The sequence below is a fragment of the Moschus berezovskii genome, chromosome 5 (assembly GCF_049115385.1).
Source record: "Moschus berezovskii isolate FMDL1 chromosome 5, NW_MosBer_1.0, whole genome shotgun sequence".
Lineage (NCBI taxonomy): Eukaryota > Metazoa > Chordata > Mammalia > Artiodactyla > Moschidae > Moschus > Moschus berezovskii.
In genome coordinates, this window is record NC_142464.1 from 53605836 (window position 1) to 53623811 (window position 17976).

General features: G+C 45.3%; 1 protein-coding gene across 2 annotated transcripts in view; it reads right to left on the reverse strand.

The window, feature by feature from the left end:
* The window catches only part of SEL1L3 (SEL1L family member 3), a 112297-nt gene that overhangs the window by 41350 nt on the left and 52971 nt on the right, over positions 1-17976 (reverse strand). For both annotated transcript variants that reach the window (XM_055434425.2, XM_055434426.2), the window contains exons 10-11: positions 7746-7957; positions 6055-6234 (exon numbers count right to left, since the gene is read on the reverse strand). In XM_055434425.2, coding sequence (XP_055290400.2) covers positions 6055-6234; positions 7746-7957 — 392 coding nt within the window. The remainder of the gene's footprint in view (positions 1-6054; positions 6235-7745; positions 7958-17976) is intronic.

Below are 17976 nucleotides of genomic sequence, written 5' to 3' on the forward strand. Positions count from 1 at the left end.
CTGGAAACATTTGAGAGCATCATGTTGTATATTGGGCTCCACTCAGCACACATCACATGGATTAATTTATTCATACTATCAACTCTGTGAGGTGAAGAGTATCATGGCAGTTTTTACTAGTGAAAAACTGTGCAGAGACAGAGAAGTGAGTGGAATTATCCAAGATTTCACACCCTATGAACAGCAGACCTGGGACCTGAATCCAGGCAAACTGGCCTTGAAGCTATACCACAATTGCCTGCCGCACCCAGGTTGGTGGTTGCATCTTTACAGCTCTGGGGTCCCCAGAGTGGCAACCAGCACCAGTCAGAGCCACAAACCCAGGCCCTCTGTGAAAGTCAACCATCTACAAAGACATCTGATGAAGGAACAGTCCCTAAAAGGGAGCAGTGTTGGACTGTTCATCCATCAAACATTTTGAGAACAAGGAATGATGCTTCAGGTGGGAAAGTGACCAATCCTGGAAGAAGCTATGGTGTGGAGAAAGACCGGTGGAGGTGAGGGTTAGGGGAAGAGCTGGGGAGATGCTGGCAGGAGTCCAGAGTCCCAGACTGACCAGTTCTGGGATCTTCTGTGGCTTCTGGGGGGAAGGGTTCTTTTTGTTGCTGTATTATAAAATCAAGGTCTCTAGGATGAGCAGTTCATAGCCTATACTGCAGGATTAAGACCTGCTGACCAAGTGAGAGGATGTCTGGTGTCCAGAGACTCTGCAATCCTCAGACATCCCTGGACCCATCATCAGAGAAGTCTCCACACTGTCCCTAGACTCTTCATACACTTTGCCACCCTTCTCTCTGCTCACCTGCAGGCTACATCGTGCCAGCTGTCTGCCATCAATCACAGGACAGGCAGGATGGAGTGGAGATCAGGGAGGGGTGAGGGGGGTGAAGGACTTAGTGGGCTTTGAACCTGGGGAGCAAGTGCTCTTAGTGGCCCTGTATTTCCCAGAGCATCGACGTTCTTTGAAGTCGTGAAATAGAATGGTTCAGCCGGCACTCTCAGGAACTCAGCATCAGGGCAATTTGAGTCTACACCTAAACCACCACTTCCTTCAGGGTCTGGAGGAGCCACCGTGAGGAACCCAGATCTTAGGGTGTTTAAAATCAGCTACAATGTTTGGCTCCCAATGCGGGGATCTAAGTTTTTTTTTTTGTTGAAATTTAACATTTTAGGGATTTTTAAAGTAAGAATGGAGGAGTATCAAGTGTGAAGATGCAGACACAGAAGCAAGTACCCAAGATTCCCCAAATAGGGTGAAGGGGTGTTGACTGCAAGGGAGGCAGAGTTGAAAGCCAAGTGCCTAGGTGCTTGCTGTCGACAATGATCACTGGTCACATGAAAAAGTACCAGAGAGTCAACAAAACACTGCGATCGCTTTGTGTCCATTTCTGGTTGCCCTGCATTCTATCCTGTCAGTCAACAGTGAGTGCCATCTAAACTTCAAGCACAGTGCTGGGCATTGGGATCACCAACGTGAACAGACAAAGTGTCTGTCTTGGGGGGCTCCCAGTCTGCTGGTACAGCCAGTCCTCAGATCCCATACACGCCACCCATCGCTGAGCAAGGGCAAGGCTGTGCCTGGGTGCCCAGGTGCATGGCAAAGGGGACATCCAAGGAGAAGGCGATGTCTGAGCCAAGTGTCCCAGGAGGAGGAAGGGTCAGCAGATAGGAAAAGGGGGGGTGGGCATGGAGAAAGCAAGCCAGGCAGAGGAAACCCGGCAGGGTCAGGAGGTGTGGACAGCCTGACGTGACCAAAAGCTTGGCATCTCCAGAGTGGACAGGCCAAGCAGGGGCTGCTGAGAGCTGAGACCAGAGAAGCAGAGAGAAACCTGATCAAGGAACGACTCCAATGCCAAGTGGTGAGCTGGACTTGGTGCTTCCTGGTCAGTATTTCTCAGCACTGACTGCACATTACTACCATCTGAAGAAGTTTTAAATATACACATGCGCATAGACATATATACCCATACTATATGCTGGACCCCGCCCTGTCGATTTGATGAGACTGTGGGGTGGAGCCAGCACAGAGGTGTTCTCTGATCGCCCATGAGACTCTAAGGTGCAGCCAGGTTGAGAACTTTCCCTGTCGTCAGCCCCCTCTGGCCTCTGTGGGAATAGCACGGAAAGGGACAAAAATGGTGACAGAAAGGCCAGTTAGGGGGCAAATTTATTTGCCAGAGCTGCTGCCATAACAAAAAGCCACAGACGGCATGGCTTAAACCACAGAAATTAACTTCCTCATGCTTCTGGAGGCTGGCAGTCCAAGATCAAGAGGCTGGCAGGTTTAGTTCTTTTGTTTGTTTTGGCCACGTGGCATGTGGGATCTTAGTTCCTGGACCAGGGATCAGACCCGTGCCCTCTGCACTGGAAGCTCAGAGTCTGCCAGGGAAGTCCTGGTTTAGTTCCTTCTGAGGCCCCTTTTCCGTAACTTGTGTCCTCACGTAGTCATCTCTCTGTTGCATCCTAACCTCCTCTTCTTGTAAGGATACCAGTCATGCTGGATGAGGATCACCTCGTGATTGAATGCATTCCTCTCTTCAAAGGTTCTGTCTCCCTTTTCTGAGGTACTGGGGGTGAGGGCTTCAAACTATGGACTTAGGGGTCAACTCATGCCATACTCAGTCCATAAAAGGAGGACGTCAGAGTCGCTCAGCGGAGAGATGTAAAGGACAGTTGTAGGCTATGGCTGTATATATATTGGATGGGAGTGGGTGCAGAGAGAAGTGGGCGTGTAAAGCTGCTGGGGATTTTAACCCCAGCTAGGATGACTGCAAGGAGATCCAACCAGTCCATTCTAGAGGAGATCAATCCTGGATGTTCATTGGAGGGACTGATGCTAAAGCTGAAACTGCAATACTTTGGCCACCTCATGCGACGAGTTGACTCACTGGAAAAGACTCTGATGCTGGGAAAGGTTGGGGGAGGGAGGAGAAGGGGACGACGGAGAATGAGATGGCTGGATGGCATCACCGACTCTGTGGACATGAGTTTGAGTGAACTCCGGGAGTTGGTGATGGACAGGGAGGTCTGGCGTGCTGTGATTCATGGGGTCGCGGAGAGTCGGACACGACTGAGCGACTGAACTGAACTGAACTGAGGATGATGGGGGGATTGAAGATGACTCCCCAGTTCCTGGCACGGACAGGGGTGTCATGGGTTGAAGAGTTTGTGGGGAATGGAGAGGAGGAAACAGTATGTCGCCTTTGTGATATGTTATTTTTGCAGATGCGGGTTTGTAAGAAAGAGCTCAGCCTGAGAGTCAGATTTCTGTGTCATCAGTATGTGGAGGGAGGGATGTGTGAGACCCCTGGCCCTCTAGAAGGTGTAGACAGAAAAGACTGAGGACCAAACCTTTCAGAAGAGCATATTCTGAAGGGCAAAAAGGATGATAGGAACTCATTTGTGATTAAGCCACAAAAACAAACCAAATAACTAGCATCTTCTTTCTCTTTGACCTGAAGTAGAGTCCCCCTAAATTATACAGAAGTGACATGAAGAGAGATTACTAATATAGAAGTGATGGGAACCACAAGTTTCGTAAAAAATGAAACAAGAATCAAGAAAGTAGTTACTGATTGATCTTTGGTTTGTTAATTAGAGGTCTGGCTTTCCAGATCTCTTCATTTTTTATGTGCTGTGTGTGGGTGTGCTCGGTCATGTCTGACTCTCTGTGGCCCCATGGACTGTGGCTTGCCAGGCTCCTCTGTCCACGGAGTTTTCCAAGCAAGGATCCTGGAGTGGGTTGCCATTTCCTTCTCCAGGGGATCTTCCCAAGCCAGGGATTGAACCCTTGTCTCATGTCTCCTGCATCAGCAGGAGGATCCTTTACCACTGTGCCACCTGAGAAGCCCCTTGTTATGTGCTGCTGGTGAATTAATAGATCTCTCAACAAAAGGATATTTAAATTGACGTATGACACCTGCTAAAATTCTCAAGAAGCCATTAATTACACACTCTTAAGAAAATGAGCTATGATACAACTAACTGTATAATTCGTATCTGTGATTCTTAATCATACGACTTTCCAGCTGCAAGATGGATCTTCTCTATTCATCTTCTCTGGTTCTGACCAATTAAACATTTTCTTTCATAATCACAACACTTCATGGGCCAAATCTTCAAAAGAAAAGGAGCTTGTTAGCAACATACCATCTCCCCTTGCTCATTTATGCTGCATTAGAATTCCTAAAAGTGTATACGTACAAGACATTATTAACACATTCAAGCTTAGAAGAACAATAACAGTATTATTTGGTGGCCTGATTTTTTCATGAATATGTTTCCAGAATAATTCTTTAAAAACTTTATAAATGAATAAATTAAAAAATTCCTGTCAAACAGGTCAAATTTTGCCCATAGCCTATGTATGCTGAGAGAATACAGATGACAATGATGAGTGTGTAAGTTTATTCAGGAGAAATCATCATCTTCTAAAGGAATTAGAATGTCTATACAGACAGTCTTTGGGTACTTTATAGCTTGATTCATGTTTAATGTTCACTGACAACATGTATCTTTGAGTCATTTATTTCATAACTGTACAGTGGCCACTGTAGGCTTCTTTTCCAGAAACCATTCATTCCCAATCATCAAAGCACATGTTTCCTGCACTGGGGGTTTCTAAATGTAATGCAGGAGTAGCACGGGGAACAGTAAGTGATCTGGTTCCCAGTGAGCCTACTCTGTCTAAGATTCCACAAGCCTAACCCATCCCCCAGGCTCACCAAGCATAAGGTGAAAATCAAGAGCTTATGGCTTCAATCAGAGCCAAATCTGACCATGCAGCAACCTACTGTCCCTGGTTGCACAAACTCAGGCACCCCAGTGGTTTATATACTATCTTTGGCAGAAGCTGAGTAGCTGAAATAGTGACTATAAAATCAGAGCTTAAAATATTTACTATCCAGCCTTATATAGAAAAAATTGTCAACTCCTGGTACAGTCTACTTGCACTTCTCAACCTAACTAGCTCAAGTGCTATGAAAAATACAAGCCAATAGGCCAACCATGTCACAATCTACCCATGCTGGATGCAAATCTACATCATTTAAAGGCGCTTCTTTTTATTCTTACACTGTCACTTTTACTTGGGCTTCCCCAGTGGCACTGGTGGTAAAGAACCTGCCTGCCAATGCAGGAGATGTAAAGAGACTCGGGTTTGATCCCTGGGTCGAGAAGATCCCCTGGAGGAGGGCATGGCAACCCACTGCAATACTCTTGCCTGGAGAATTCCATGGACAGAGGAGCCTTGCGGGCTATAATCCATAAGGTTGAAAAGAGTCGGATATGACTGAATAGACAGTACGTTTTCGCATCACCTTTACCTATAGCCTTTTATTCACGGTTCCTTAAACAAACCATCAATTGGTCCAGTGTAACACATCATGTTTTGAAGGCAGATATTAGCCACTGATTTCGTTGCCTAACAAGTCAAAAAGATATGTGAGCCTGCAAAATTAGAGGCTGGAGTCAGTGCCCCTCATCCAGTCCTTAATCTGGGATGGATTGCCTGCTGTCAGTCACCTGGAGCCCTGTGGCTCATGTGATGGGCAGACGCTTCTCGAGGTGCTGGGCAGCAGGAACATAGGGAGGGATGGAGCTTCCTTATATGTAGACTCTGCAACCCTGCTACTTGTGACGTGTTGATAGCAGCCCTTGGCTTACTACCCCAGCTTAACTTGACTCAGTCTCCCCTGACATCTCCAGATCCTGCCAAATCACAGGATTTTGGAACAAAAACAAAATGACTGTTTATGGTACACATGGTTTTCACAATCAAAGTCTGTCCAGGGCTGTATCTCCCCTCCCCAAACCAGCCTTCCCAGTCATGAAAAGTTCTTCATGCACAGATGTAGGATGGTCCCTGCGTTCAGCCTGAGAGCACAGTGAGGAAATATGAATTGGAGAATATGAGGGCTTCTCTCTGCATGGGATTATGCTTGCACTCTGAAGGCCAGTGAATAAACCAGCCACAGAGGCAGACACTTTATAAAATTGTGCAGGAAGCCCTAGTAAGCAGGGCCATAACCACTCCCCCCCATTTCTCTTTTGTACCTGATCTCCTTGTAGCGTGTGCTGGTCAAGGGGTGTCTTGGTGGCGATGTTGCTGTAGTAGGCATAGGACAACTCCCAGTCCAGGGGGTAGTTATCAATACCCTGGTAATGTTTGTACCCAAGATTCATCGAAGACAGTCTCTCACTGCCCTGGCCTCCAACCAAACTAAACAACATGCCCTGTTAGGAAGAAACGGACAGTGTTCACAAGATTACAGAAAAGGGTGATAAAATTCTAACATGGAAAGGTCATCTGGACCCACCCCTATAATCTGAGTTTAGTCATTCTGGAAACAAGTTAATACGCCTTTGAAAAAAAAAAAAAAAACTTTAGATAGGACTTCCCTGGTAGTCCAGTGGTTAAGACTCTGTACTCCCAAAGCAGGGTGCATGGGCTCTATCTCTGGTTGGGGAACTAAGATCCCGCTTGCCACACTGCATGGCCAAAAACCAAAACAAGAAACATGAAAAACTTCAGAAAAGTCACAAGAGCTTTCTCATCATTATCTGTCCTGAATGTCTAATAGCTGAAAATTCCTTTGTTCTTCTCTCAGTGAAGACGGGTCTTCCCCTGACTTATCTCACAGCATCTCTTCGTGTATCCACCAACTGTTCTAAGGATGCTGGCCCACTTCAGCTACATCATCTATGGTCAGATGATCTGAATGGTGGGCCACGTTCCGACCTCACATTCTCAGAATGTTAGTGTTGGGAAGGGTCCTTCGAGATCGACTGGTCCAACCACCTCATTTCATAGTTAAGGAAATAGAGGCTCAGAGAGTTGAAGTCATATGTCTTTGGTCAACCAGTCATTTTGTGGCAGAAACAGGGCTCAAATCTTCTACTCTGTTCCACCTCTATGGGGACTGCCTCAGGGACTTAGGAAAGCATACCATCAGTCATGAGCTGCTACAGCCAGAGATGCACACAAAGAAATCAAATGAAAGAAATGTGGAGCCACCTGGGAGGGTCTAAACAGTCTGAGTCTCTTCAAATCCAGGATAAACGATCCTGGGTGCAAATACAAAAACTATGTGATCAGGGATTATTTAGCAGCACTTATAAAAATGCAATTCCAGATGTTAAGCAAGTTGCATAAGAAATTTGGATTCAACACCATAAACAAAACAGTCTAGTATGACTTGTTTTAACAGTGTGCAATTCGCTCAGTCGTGTCCAACTCTTTGCCACCTCGTAGACTGTAGCCCTCCAGGCTCCTCTGTCCATGGAATTCTCCAGGCAAGAATACTGGAGTAGGTTGCCATTTCCTTCTCCTGTTTTAATGGTAGAAGGCTGAATGTGACAATCCTTTGCTTAGAGGTCTAAATGATTCCACTAAGCTAAAAAGTTATATGGGATGATGGGCCCACAGCCAGAACAGTTACAAGAATTGGGTAAGAGGCACCTGTTCTTGAAGGAATAGGATTTTGATAAGCCCTGCACAAACTATTCCTTAGTATACCAATCGTATCCCCATGCTGTGTCCAGAAATGGATAAAGTGCACTTCTTCACTCACTGCCAGCAGGGGATCCTGTACTTAACACAGTCCTAAGCTGTTTTTCTTGAGTGTAAAGATTTTAAAGGACTCCAGGGAGCATGAACATGTCCAGTTCCACCTGGGGCACAAGGGCCTTACCCTGCAAATACAATCTAGGTGACGGATATTCCTGCAACGCATGAAATACTCTACCTGCAGCTGATCCCGAGGTACAGTTAATCCAGTTTCATAAAAGACTGCGAGGTAGTAGGATGCTTTATGGTATCCACAGCAGCTGGCATCCATCAGAAAGGGGACGATGGAGCTAATTTGGTGAAGGCCATCAACACTGGAGAGTCTCTTTACAGCCGTCTCGAATATCCGCCCACCGATGTCTAATACAGATTCATTTTGGTTCCTCGGCACTGTAAACAACACAATTCACAGCACACACAATTAACTACCACGGGATCGACATGGCTTTAAAAAGAATTGGGAAGAGCCAATTAAATCACCTGAGTTATTAATATTGCTGGTCCTGCAGTGCCTTGAAATACACCACCTTCCGGGGAAATAAATCAAACCCGTTGGGGATGCCAGGGTGTCATTCTGTAAACAGCTTTTCCTTTGGCACTAAATGACAGCCTAGTATCCTGGGAGAAAGGATATGCTTTCTATAGCTGAGAGAACGCCTCAAGAGAGTAATCTACTCAGTGTAACTCACACCAAGTTAGGACCACCGAAACTGCCAGAGAGATTTTTTTTTTCCCTCTAAGACTCTGAAGGAGAGTGTGTTTTATCTCAGAAATAGATCCTAGGTGCTGCCGTAAAAAGTTGAGCACAAGAACCTTATTTTGAGATGCCTTCTTATTATCTTTCGCCGCTGGTTTTCCTTGTGGGTTTCTAGATACAACAAAAAGAATGCCAACTTTTGATGAAGGCTTATGAAATGCCCAATACTGGGTTGAGTGCCTTATGCAAATTATGTAATCCAAACAATTTTAGGAGGCAGGTACTATAATTCAGTTCAGTTCAGTCACTCAGTCGTGTCTGACTCTGTGACCCCATGAATCACAGCACGCCAGGCCTCCCTGTCCATCACCAGCTCCTGGAGTTCACTCAGACTCATGTCCATAGAGTCGGTGATGCCATCCAGCCATCTCATTCTCTGTCGTCCCCTTCTCCTCCCCCCCCCAACCTTTCCCAGCATCAGAGTCTTTTCCAGTGAGTCAACTCGTCGCATGAGGTGGCCAAAGTATTGCAGTTTCAGCTTTAGCATCAGTCCTTCCAATGAACACCCAGGATTGATCTCCTTTAGAATGGACTGGTTGGATCTCCTTGCAGTACAAGGGACTCTCAAGAGTCTTCTCCAGCACCACAGTTCAAAAGCATCCATTCTTCGGCGATCAGCTTTCTTCACAGTCCAACTCTCACATCCATACATGACCACGGGAAAAACCATAGCCTTGACTAGATGGACCTTGGTTGGCAAAGTAATGTCTCTGCTTTTTAATATACTATCTAGGTTGGTCATAACTTTCCTTCAAAGGAGTAAGCGTCTTTTAATTTCATGGCTGCAATCAGCATCTGCAGTGATTTTGGAGCCCTATAATTAGGGTCTTAATTTTTCAGATGAGGAAACTGAAGTCTTGAGAAGTCAATTAACTTGTCTAAAGTTACAAAAGCTGGCAAAGTGGCTGAGCCAAGCCTAGAATCCAGCTTGGTAGGTCACAGAAAAAGATTCCTATTCACTGCATTCCAACTTCTTCCTGATGATAGGCACCCACGTGTCTTAATAAGTACCTTACTGCCACGGGTAGAGACCTCTCTATATAATCGCTTTAAGCTATGGCACTTCCTTTCATCTAATCCTCCCATAAATTGATAAACTAAGTCCAAACGGGCAAGTTATAAGGCCTTATAATCTGTACAGTCCTTTAAAGTCTATCTACATTATTCATCTCTCATTTATTAATCAGCCAGCGAATGTTTACAGTTCTACTCTGTGTGTCTACCAGATGCTATGTTACAAAGAGCTACATAGGATTGCACAGGTACTACTTCCATTTAAAGAGATGCAGTCAACTTATTTAAAATGAAAATTCTCTCCCCTAAGAATTATGTCTAACAGTTTTCTTTGATCTTCTTCAATCTATCCTACATTAAAATGTTACTAACAACTTCCAGGAGGCAACGAGAGACTCACTCTCTCAGCACTCCATCAAAGTAATGTGGGAGACCTGGGTTCGACCCCTGGGTTGGGAAGATCCCCTGGAGAAGGGAAAGGCCACCCACTCCGGTATTTTGGCTTGGCGAATTTCATGGACTGTATAGTCTGCAAACAGTCAGACACGGCTGAGCGACTTTCACAAAAAATTCACAAGAGGCATGAACAGAGATAAGTTTCCAGTGCGGGAAATCTCTCGCTGGAGGATTTGAGATTGGATTGAAGGGCAACTCATTGGCAGAGATTGATGCCTCTGCCTTGGCATCACAGAAGCCAGCGGAGTCCAATGGATGAAACTGTGAGACCCAGGCCATTGATTATGAGCTGGTGCCTATCCCTTTCAGCACATAGGGAGCTGACTGCCCCTGTCAGGGAGGCATGTGCCTTGCTAAGCCGTGGGAAAGGTACCTGCCCACCACCTCCCCTCAGCGCTAAGGTAGTCCTATCTCCTGGCTCCTGAAACTCCTCACCCTCACCCTCTTCAGCTTGTTCAGAGGTAGCACCTTGGATCTGCTTTTACTCTCTCTCTCCCAAGAGTTAAGTGCTGAAAGGACCACCTCACTAAACAAATGAACTTTGCTCATCCTTCTGTACTTTTTCTAAATTCCTAAAGGATCAGCTGCTTGTTATATATATTTTTAAAAAGACTCAAACAATGTAGGTTTATATAAAATAAAAAGTCCCCTCTCCTCCAGTCATTCTTAATTGTGAAGGAAAACTATTGAAAGTGTGGTGCATGTACTTCTAGACTTTTCCTCAGCATAGATAATTCATTACACATCTATCTGCTTGCATACATACATATTTTCCTTATGAAAAGCTCCTATAGATTCAAACTCTCAACTTTTTTCCCTTATGAATATTTTATTGAAATTAGTTTAACATTGTTAGTATCAGCTGTTGAACAAAATGACTCATACATATTCTTGTTCAGATTCTTTTCCATTATAGATTATTACAAGATATTGAGTCTAGTCCCCTATGCTTATCTGTCAGCTTTCTTTCTTAAATTAACAGCATACCACAAACACCTGTCCTCAGCAGTTAGAAGCTTATTCTCCTTCCTAAACTTTTAATAGCATTGCATTCTATGGCAGTGCTGTTCTTCCAGCCAGGTCTCTATTTTTAGCCTCTTGGGTTGCTTCCCGTGGTTTGGCTATAACCAACAACATGCCAGTGAACATCCCTGAACATCTTCCTCTGCTCATCTATTGGGATGGATCTGAATAATACTCCCCTTTTCCACCAGGAGTCTGGGGCTCTTCTTCGGAATTTTCCCTTTGCAGAGTTGAGAGAATTCCATCCTATACAACCATTGGACAGGGTGAAAACCTGCTGCAGTGATTCAGTGTGTACTGCAGCACTCAGCTGGAGTTGCAAAATCAACCCTACTCCTACTTGTTCTTATATTTACTTTTAAATACATGCTCATCTCCAATGCCCCTTTGTGCACACTCAGAGCAAAGCAATATTACCATTTTGTTAACGATTCATTCTGGCCTTACCTGCTTTGCCAAACACATAACTAAGATGATGAGTTTTGCCTGAGTACCCACGGACATGGGCTTTGGGGACTCAAAGGAGAAAAGAGACTCCAAACTAAATGAAGCTCCAAATGAAACACTTGCCCTGCTGACATCTGGCACAGAACCCCAGAAATCATTAGCAGGATTGTCCCAGAAGCACGGGTTGCTGGAGAATAACAATCAGGAGGGAGAAACTTCACAGAGTTCAAATCCTCAGCAAATGCACACACACACACACACAAAATTTGCAGACTGAAATGAAGGCAGGTGGAAAAGGCTTCATTATTTCTTTTACCTATTAAAATTCTTAACTCCCCCCAAACATTACCAATCGGTACTTTCTCTACAAAAGAATCTAGACAATTTTCTGCCCTTGTGGATATAATAATAAAATAATAACACTTCCAAAGCAAAACTGCTCATTTTGCACATTTTTTAAAGTTTGCATTTCAAATATGGCACAAAATCAAAGCTCTGATGTCACTGGTGATATTGTAAAACTGGCTATCTAAAAATACATTTAATGAGACTGTTAATTTCACCCATCTGGTTTAGCATATGCATTTTTTTCTAGTGGATCTGTAACTAAAAAACATGCCTTGTTTATGGAGATTAATGGAGTAATGAAAAACAAACAAACAAAATAGAAGTGGAGCCATTTTCCCATTTTTCTTTCTTCCCACACGAGAGGCTAAGGAAACAATAGGCACCACCACCGTTAATTAACTCTCACTCTCTTCCCAGGAGCACAGTATCGTTTATTTTGCTCTTTTTCCTTTTTTCCAGCAATACCATAAGGTCACCATTTGTGCGCTCATCATTAAAAGAGGCAAAAAGCAGAAAACGAGAAGGTAGCCGCCTACTGAAGGAGCTGAAGCCACATCTGATGGAGAACTTGGGAGAAAAAGGCAGGCTTATTTATTCCTTGTGAGGGGAAAAAGACACATTAAGAAAGTCGTTTTCGGTTTCAACCTTCCAAAAGGTATAATGTATCCAGAGAAGTTTGAAAAGGGGGGGGAAACATGAAAGGAGAAAATATCATTTAACCAGAAAAAGAAAGATCTTCAACAAGTTTTACTAGTTCTTTTTTTTAAAAAAACAAAACAAAAAACAGCACGTCTCTCATTTGCATTTGCATTTGATGAGCCCCACAGGGTTCCTGAGGCTCAAAGAGGTGGCTTATTTCTCTCCCCGAAATAAACTATTTGTACTTTTCTGTCCTGTGTAGATTTTCTGACTTTATACATGTCATTTCTCTTCCTCCCTCCTCTTCTCCCCACTCCCTCCTTCTTTTTATCTCTTTCTCTGTGTGTACTTTTTAAAAACTATAATGTATACTTCCTTGAATTAAAAAAATAAGATGGGGGCCCTTTAATGAAAACCAGCAAACATAGCTCTTAAATTCCAGAGTGTCCTGGAATTGCTAAATAACACCATTGTGTTTCCACCCTGTTCCTGCTCTGCAGTTTAGGCTCCATAACCACTGCAAAAACAGGAAGAGTTGTGGGGCTTCCCTGGTAGCTCAAACAGTAAAGAATCTGCCCGCAAGGTGGGAGATGCGGGTTTGATCCCTGGGTCGAGAAGATCCCCTGGAGAAGGGAATGGCAACCCACTCCAGCATTCTTGCCTGGAGAATCCCCATGGACAGAGGAGTCTGAGGGGCTACAGTCCATGGGGTTGCAAAGAGTCAGACACAACTGGGCGACTAACACTTTGACTTTCAGGAACAAGCTAGCGTGACACTAGTGCAGCCAGCACCCCTCTGCATATTATGAAGAGGAACCTTGTCTCCTGCACTCCACTCTCTGAAGCCTGGGGCACAAGCTGGGCAATGGTCCTGCAGGAACAATGCAGATGGCATCAGCCCTAGGACGGGAGCCCAGTCTCAGACCTGGCCTCCCCCTGAGGACCACTGAGGACCCCCTGAGGCAGAACTCAGCCTCTCTGTAGCCACAGTCACCAGCTCTCATGGGCTCAGGGGTGCCCAGTCTGGCATGAAAAGAAGAAAGGGAGTCAACAGTTGTGGCCTGGGGGCATATGTCTGGAGGCCGTGCTGGCTGCTCACCTGTCTTGCTTACTGGCCCTCCCTGCCGGGGAGCCCCCTGCACTGAGGCCTTTGTGTCCTTCCCCACTCCTTCCTACCATGAGCAGTTCTCTGACCCAGAGCCTTCCCCTGGCTCTGCCATTCTGGCAGCCTCTTACCAGCCAGTCCCCACCATCTCTCTTCCCTGATTCCAGAGCCCCATTCAAAGGGTTTCTGAATCCAAAGGGTTCCGTTTGAAAGGAGAGTGAAAGAAGCAGCCAGCATACCTCTTCAAGGATGAAAAGGTGTGCATACTGAAATACTACCAGCCTAGCATTAGAAACCTGGAGAATCCCAGGGACGGGGGAGCCTGGTGGGCTTCCATCTATGGGGTCACACAGAGTCGGACAAGATTGAAGTGACTTAGCAGCAGCAGCAGCATTAGAAACAGCTAATAGGTGATTCTATGCTCTGACAAGAGCCATTTTCCCAGAGAATTGGAGGTTCCCCAGGAAACAGCACAGAGGTTGGCCAATTAGAATGGTCCCCCTGAAGTCTTGAACATGGGGTCTTGGTCGGATGTTCCCCAGAGCCTGGAGTTCAGGACAGAGGGGCACAGGAGCATTCCTGGACCACTGAGGAAATGAGGATGCAGAGCAGTGGCCCAGGAATGCCGGGAGGCGGGAAGGGTTGGCTGCTACATCTGTATGCATCGCAGCTGGGTGCCCCAGGAGCACTGCCATCTCTAACTCAAAGGCATGCTGACTCCGGGAGGTGTGGAACAAGTCCTGTGCTGCTTCAGATTGGGAACTACCAGTGGGGACAGCTGCATTTTATATCAGGTTAGCACATCAGCTGTCACCATCTAAGAAGACTCCCACCTCCACACCCCCTGGCACTTGGCAGACAGCAATGTGTGGGTCGGTCTACGCTTCTCATTACAGTCGCCCCAGGGCCCAGCGCCATGCTTGGAGGTTCTCAGTACATGGGTGCCAAGTTGGGTCTGCATGAACCTTCGGGCAGTTTCATATCCAGGCACCTGTATTACCTTAGCAACGAGGTTACAGATATATGGAGGCAAGCACCCTGAGGGCTGTATTTCAGGTATTCTTTTGTAATGCGTGTGCATATTCTAAGAAGGATTCTGGTTTACTTTTGCTGACAGGCAAGAGTTGGGAGACAGCATTCTGCCTGACCTGGGAAACAGGACAGTGTTTTCAGAGCCAGGATGTCACCTCCTGAGGGGGAAGCAGACTAAAATTGTGTGAGAGAAATCAGAAAAATGTAGAGAAAAGGCAAATAAGCCATAAACTCCATCAGTCTGGATTGATATAATGGCTTGGCTTTGAACTTGCATCTCCTGGAAGTCAAACTCCCTGTTCTCTCACACCCTCAAAAGATGTTTTTAGTACTTTTATAATGAGATCACTTATTAATTTGGAGTGTGTTTAATGACTCAACAAATACTTACTGAGGGTCTTCAAAGACAGCATAGATTAGAAGACATCTGAGCACTGCTGTGGAGCTAGACAGGCAAGTCAATATTGTAACTTGGTAAGATAGGTACTGATACGGGAAAACCTACACAAGGGCAAGGAGGGTGGGGGAGATGGAGCCAACTGCCTGAGGGGACAGGAACGATGATGTGAAGAGGCTGTTTGAGTTGGAACTTGAAGGCTTCTTGCATGGCAGGCAAGCTGAGGAGATAGGTGGCTGAGATGTGTTCTCTGTGGGGAGTGGTGCAGAAATGCACTATATCAGGTCATATGGAAGAAGGATTGATAACTAAGCAGCTAACCTATGTCCAGCATCATTGCAGACATTGAGAAGTAATTGGAAGTGTCAGTGGATACTCACACCTCTTGCATCACCCTGGACAAGCTTGCAGTCAAGCAAGTAATGGAGACACACAGAGGATCAAGGACGTGTGTCTCAAGGCAGATGAGATGAGCTTTACGTGGGCGACTCTGTCTCTTAGGTCTGTAAGTTACCTTTCTGTCCGTGAATCTCTTTCATAGACACTGTCACTTAATGAGAGTATTGCATTCTTCATTCCTATGAAACTAGACTTACCCTAGCAAATAAATTACAACTTATACCTCACACCTATGAAAATGGCTACCATCAAGTACCATCAAGAGGATCGCAAGTGTTGGTGAGAATGTGGAAAAATTGGAACCCTTGTACACTGTTGACAGGAATGTAATATGGTGCAGTCCTTATGGAAAACAGGATAATGGTTCCTAAAAAGATTAAATGTAGAATCATCATATGATCCAGCAAGCCCACCTCTCAGTATACAGCCTAAAGAATTGAAAGCCAAGTCCTCAAGAGATACTTGTACATTACATTCAAAGCAGCACTATTCAGAATAGTGTGCTTGGGTTGGGGGAAGTAACCCAAGTGTCCATCCACAGATGAATGAATAAACAAAATGTGATCTAGACATACAATAGAATATTATTCAGCCTTAAACAGGAAGGATATTCTGACAGAGGCTACAGCATGGGCAAACCTTGAGGACTTTATGTTAGGTGAGATAAGCCAGTCACACAAAGACAAATACTGTATGATTACATTCACATGTGGTCTCTCAAAAAATCAAATGCATAGACCAAGAAAGTAGAATGGTGGCCACCAGGGGGCGGGGTGGGGAATTGTGGTCTAAAGGAGTATACTAGCAGTGTTAGTTGCTCAGTCATGTCTGACCCTTTGCGACCCCGCGGACTGTAGCCCGCCAGGCTCCTTTGTCCATGGGATTCTCCAGACAACAGTACTGGAGTGGGTTGCCATTCCTTTCTCCAGGGGCATCTTCCCAACCCAGGGATCAAATTTAGGTCTCCTGCATTGCAGGCAGATTCTTTACCATCTGAGCTACCAGGGAAGCTAGTACTCTGTACTAAATGAGTACAGAGTTTCAGTTTTGCAAGATGAGAAAGTTCTAGAATCGTTTGTGCAACAATGTGAACATATTTAACACTACTGATGGTGGTGGGGGTTTAGTTGCTAAGTCGTGTCCGACTCTTGTGACCCCATGGAAGCCTGCCAGGCTCCTCTGTCCACGGGATTCTCCAGGCAAGAATATTGGAGTGGGTTGCCATTTCCTTCTCCAGGGGATCTTCCTAACCCAGGGATCGAACCTGAATCTCCTTCACTGCAGTCAGATTCTCTACCAACTGAGCTACAAGGGAAGCCCTTACACTTAAAAATGGTGATGATGGGGAATTTTAAATTATGTGCATTTTACCACAAAAATTTTTTTAAATTACAGTCCTTAAAGAGTGATAGTGTAAACACTTGATTTTCTCTTCTGTAGTAGAAAAGTAGAGCTCAATCTTTTGGGAACAACTAGGAGGTGATGACCACTCCTGACCTCCCTGGGCAGAAAGCAGAGGACACTCTAACTGATTGTGAGGAAGCACAAGCTCCCCTCTCTGTACCCCATGCACTGTTCCCAGGGCTCCTTTGAAGTGATGATCCATCTAAAATCATATGGTGTCGGTGTGGGGGGATACACTCACATCTGAAGTGCGCACGTACAGCAGCCTGGCAGTGGAGTTGGCGGTGAATGTGAGGCAATGCTGCCAAGAAAATGGTGAGTCTGTCACAAAGAACGAGAAATTGCAGGCCATTGTCTGTTGCTGTCGTATGTATTTTTTAATGCCAGGAAAAAAATAATTCCACCAATTAATTCTATTTGTGGGAACTATGGGAGCTGATGTTTTTCTTTGCATTTAACCTAAGTCACTCTCACTTAAAACATGGCCCCATCTTTGTTCTATCCTGGCTCATGGGGGCCACTTGGTCAGTACTTGTCTAGGGAATGAATGAATGGAAGGTTGTGATACAAGGGACTTTAGTTATTCACACAGCTGCATTCCTTTATCTGTGCTACTGCACCTACATGATTTCTACATCAAGAATTTTGAGCAGCCAACATCTGATTCTTGAGTCTGTTCCTATAGCTTATCTCAGATACGAGAAATGTAATCTGATGAGGATATTCTAGAAAAGTCTATTAGTCAACAGGACGAAACAGCTCAGGCTGACAGCAGAAAACATGATACAAACATAGGTCCTATTGACTGGAGTTGTCCAAAGCACTCCAAAGCCAGCTAGACACCCACTGCAGGATAAGCTTGGGAGAAAAGGTATGTGAGGAAGTGGGAGGAGAAACATAGTCACAGCAGTCTGACTACTCTTCTTTCTAGATGGCCAAAGTAAAGATATGTGAATAATCTTGAATTATATTTTTTTACCCCGCAACTTAAAAAATCAAACTTTCTTCATTGTCTCAGGATTGTTAGAAACTGGGCACAACGTGTGACACCAGTTTCTCTCTAGGATTGCTGCTGCTGCTAAGTCACTTCAGTCATGTCTGACTCTGTGCGACCCCATAGACAGCAGCCCACCAGGCTCCCCTGTCCCTGGGATTCTCCAGGCAAGAACAATGGAGTGGGTTGCCATTTCCTTCTCCAACGTGTGAAAATGAAAAGTGAAAGTGAAGTCGCTCAGTCGTGTCCGACCCTTAGCGACCCCACGGACTGCAGCCTACTAGGCTCCTCCATCCATGGGATTTTCTAGGCAAGAGTACTGGAGTAGCTTGCCATTGCCTTCTCCTAGAGAGCCATATCTGCTGCTGCTGCTGCTGCTGCTAAGTCACTTCAG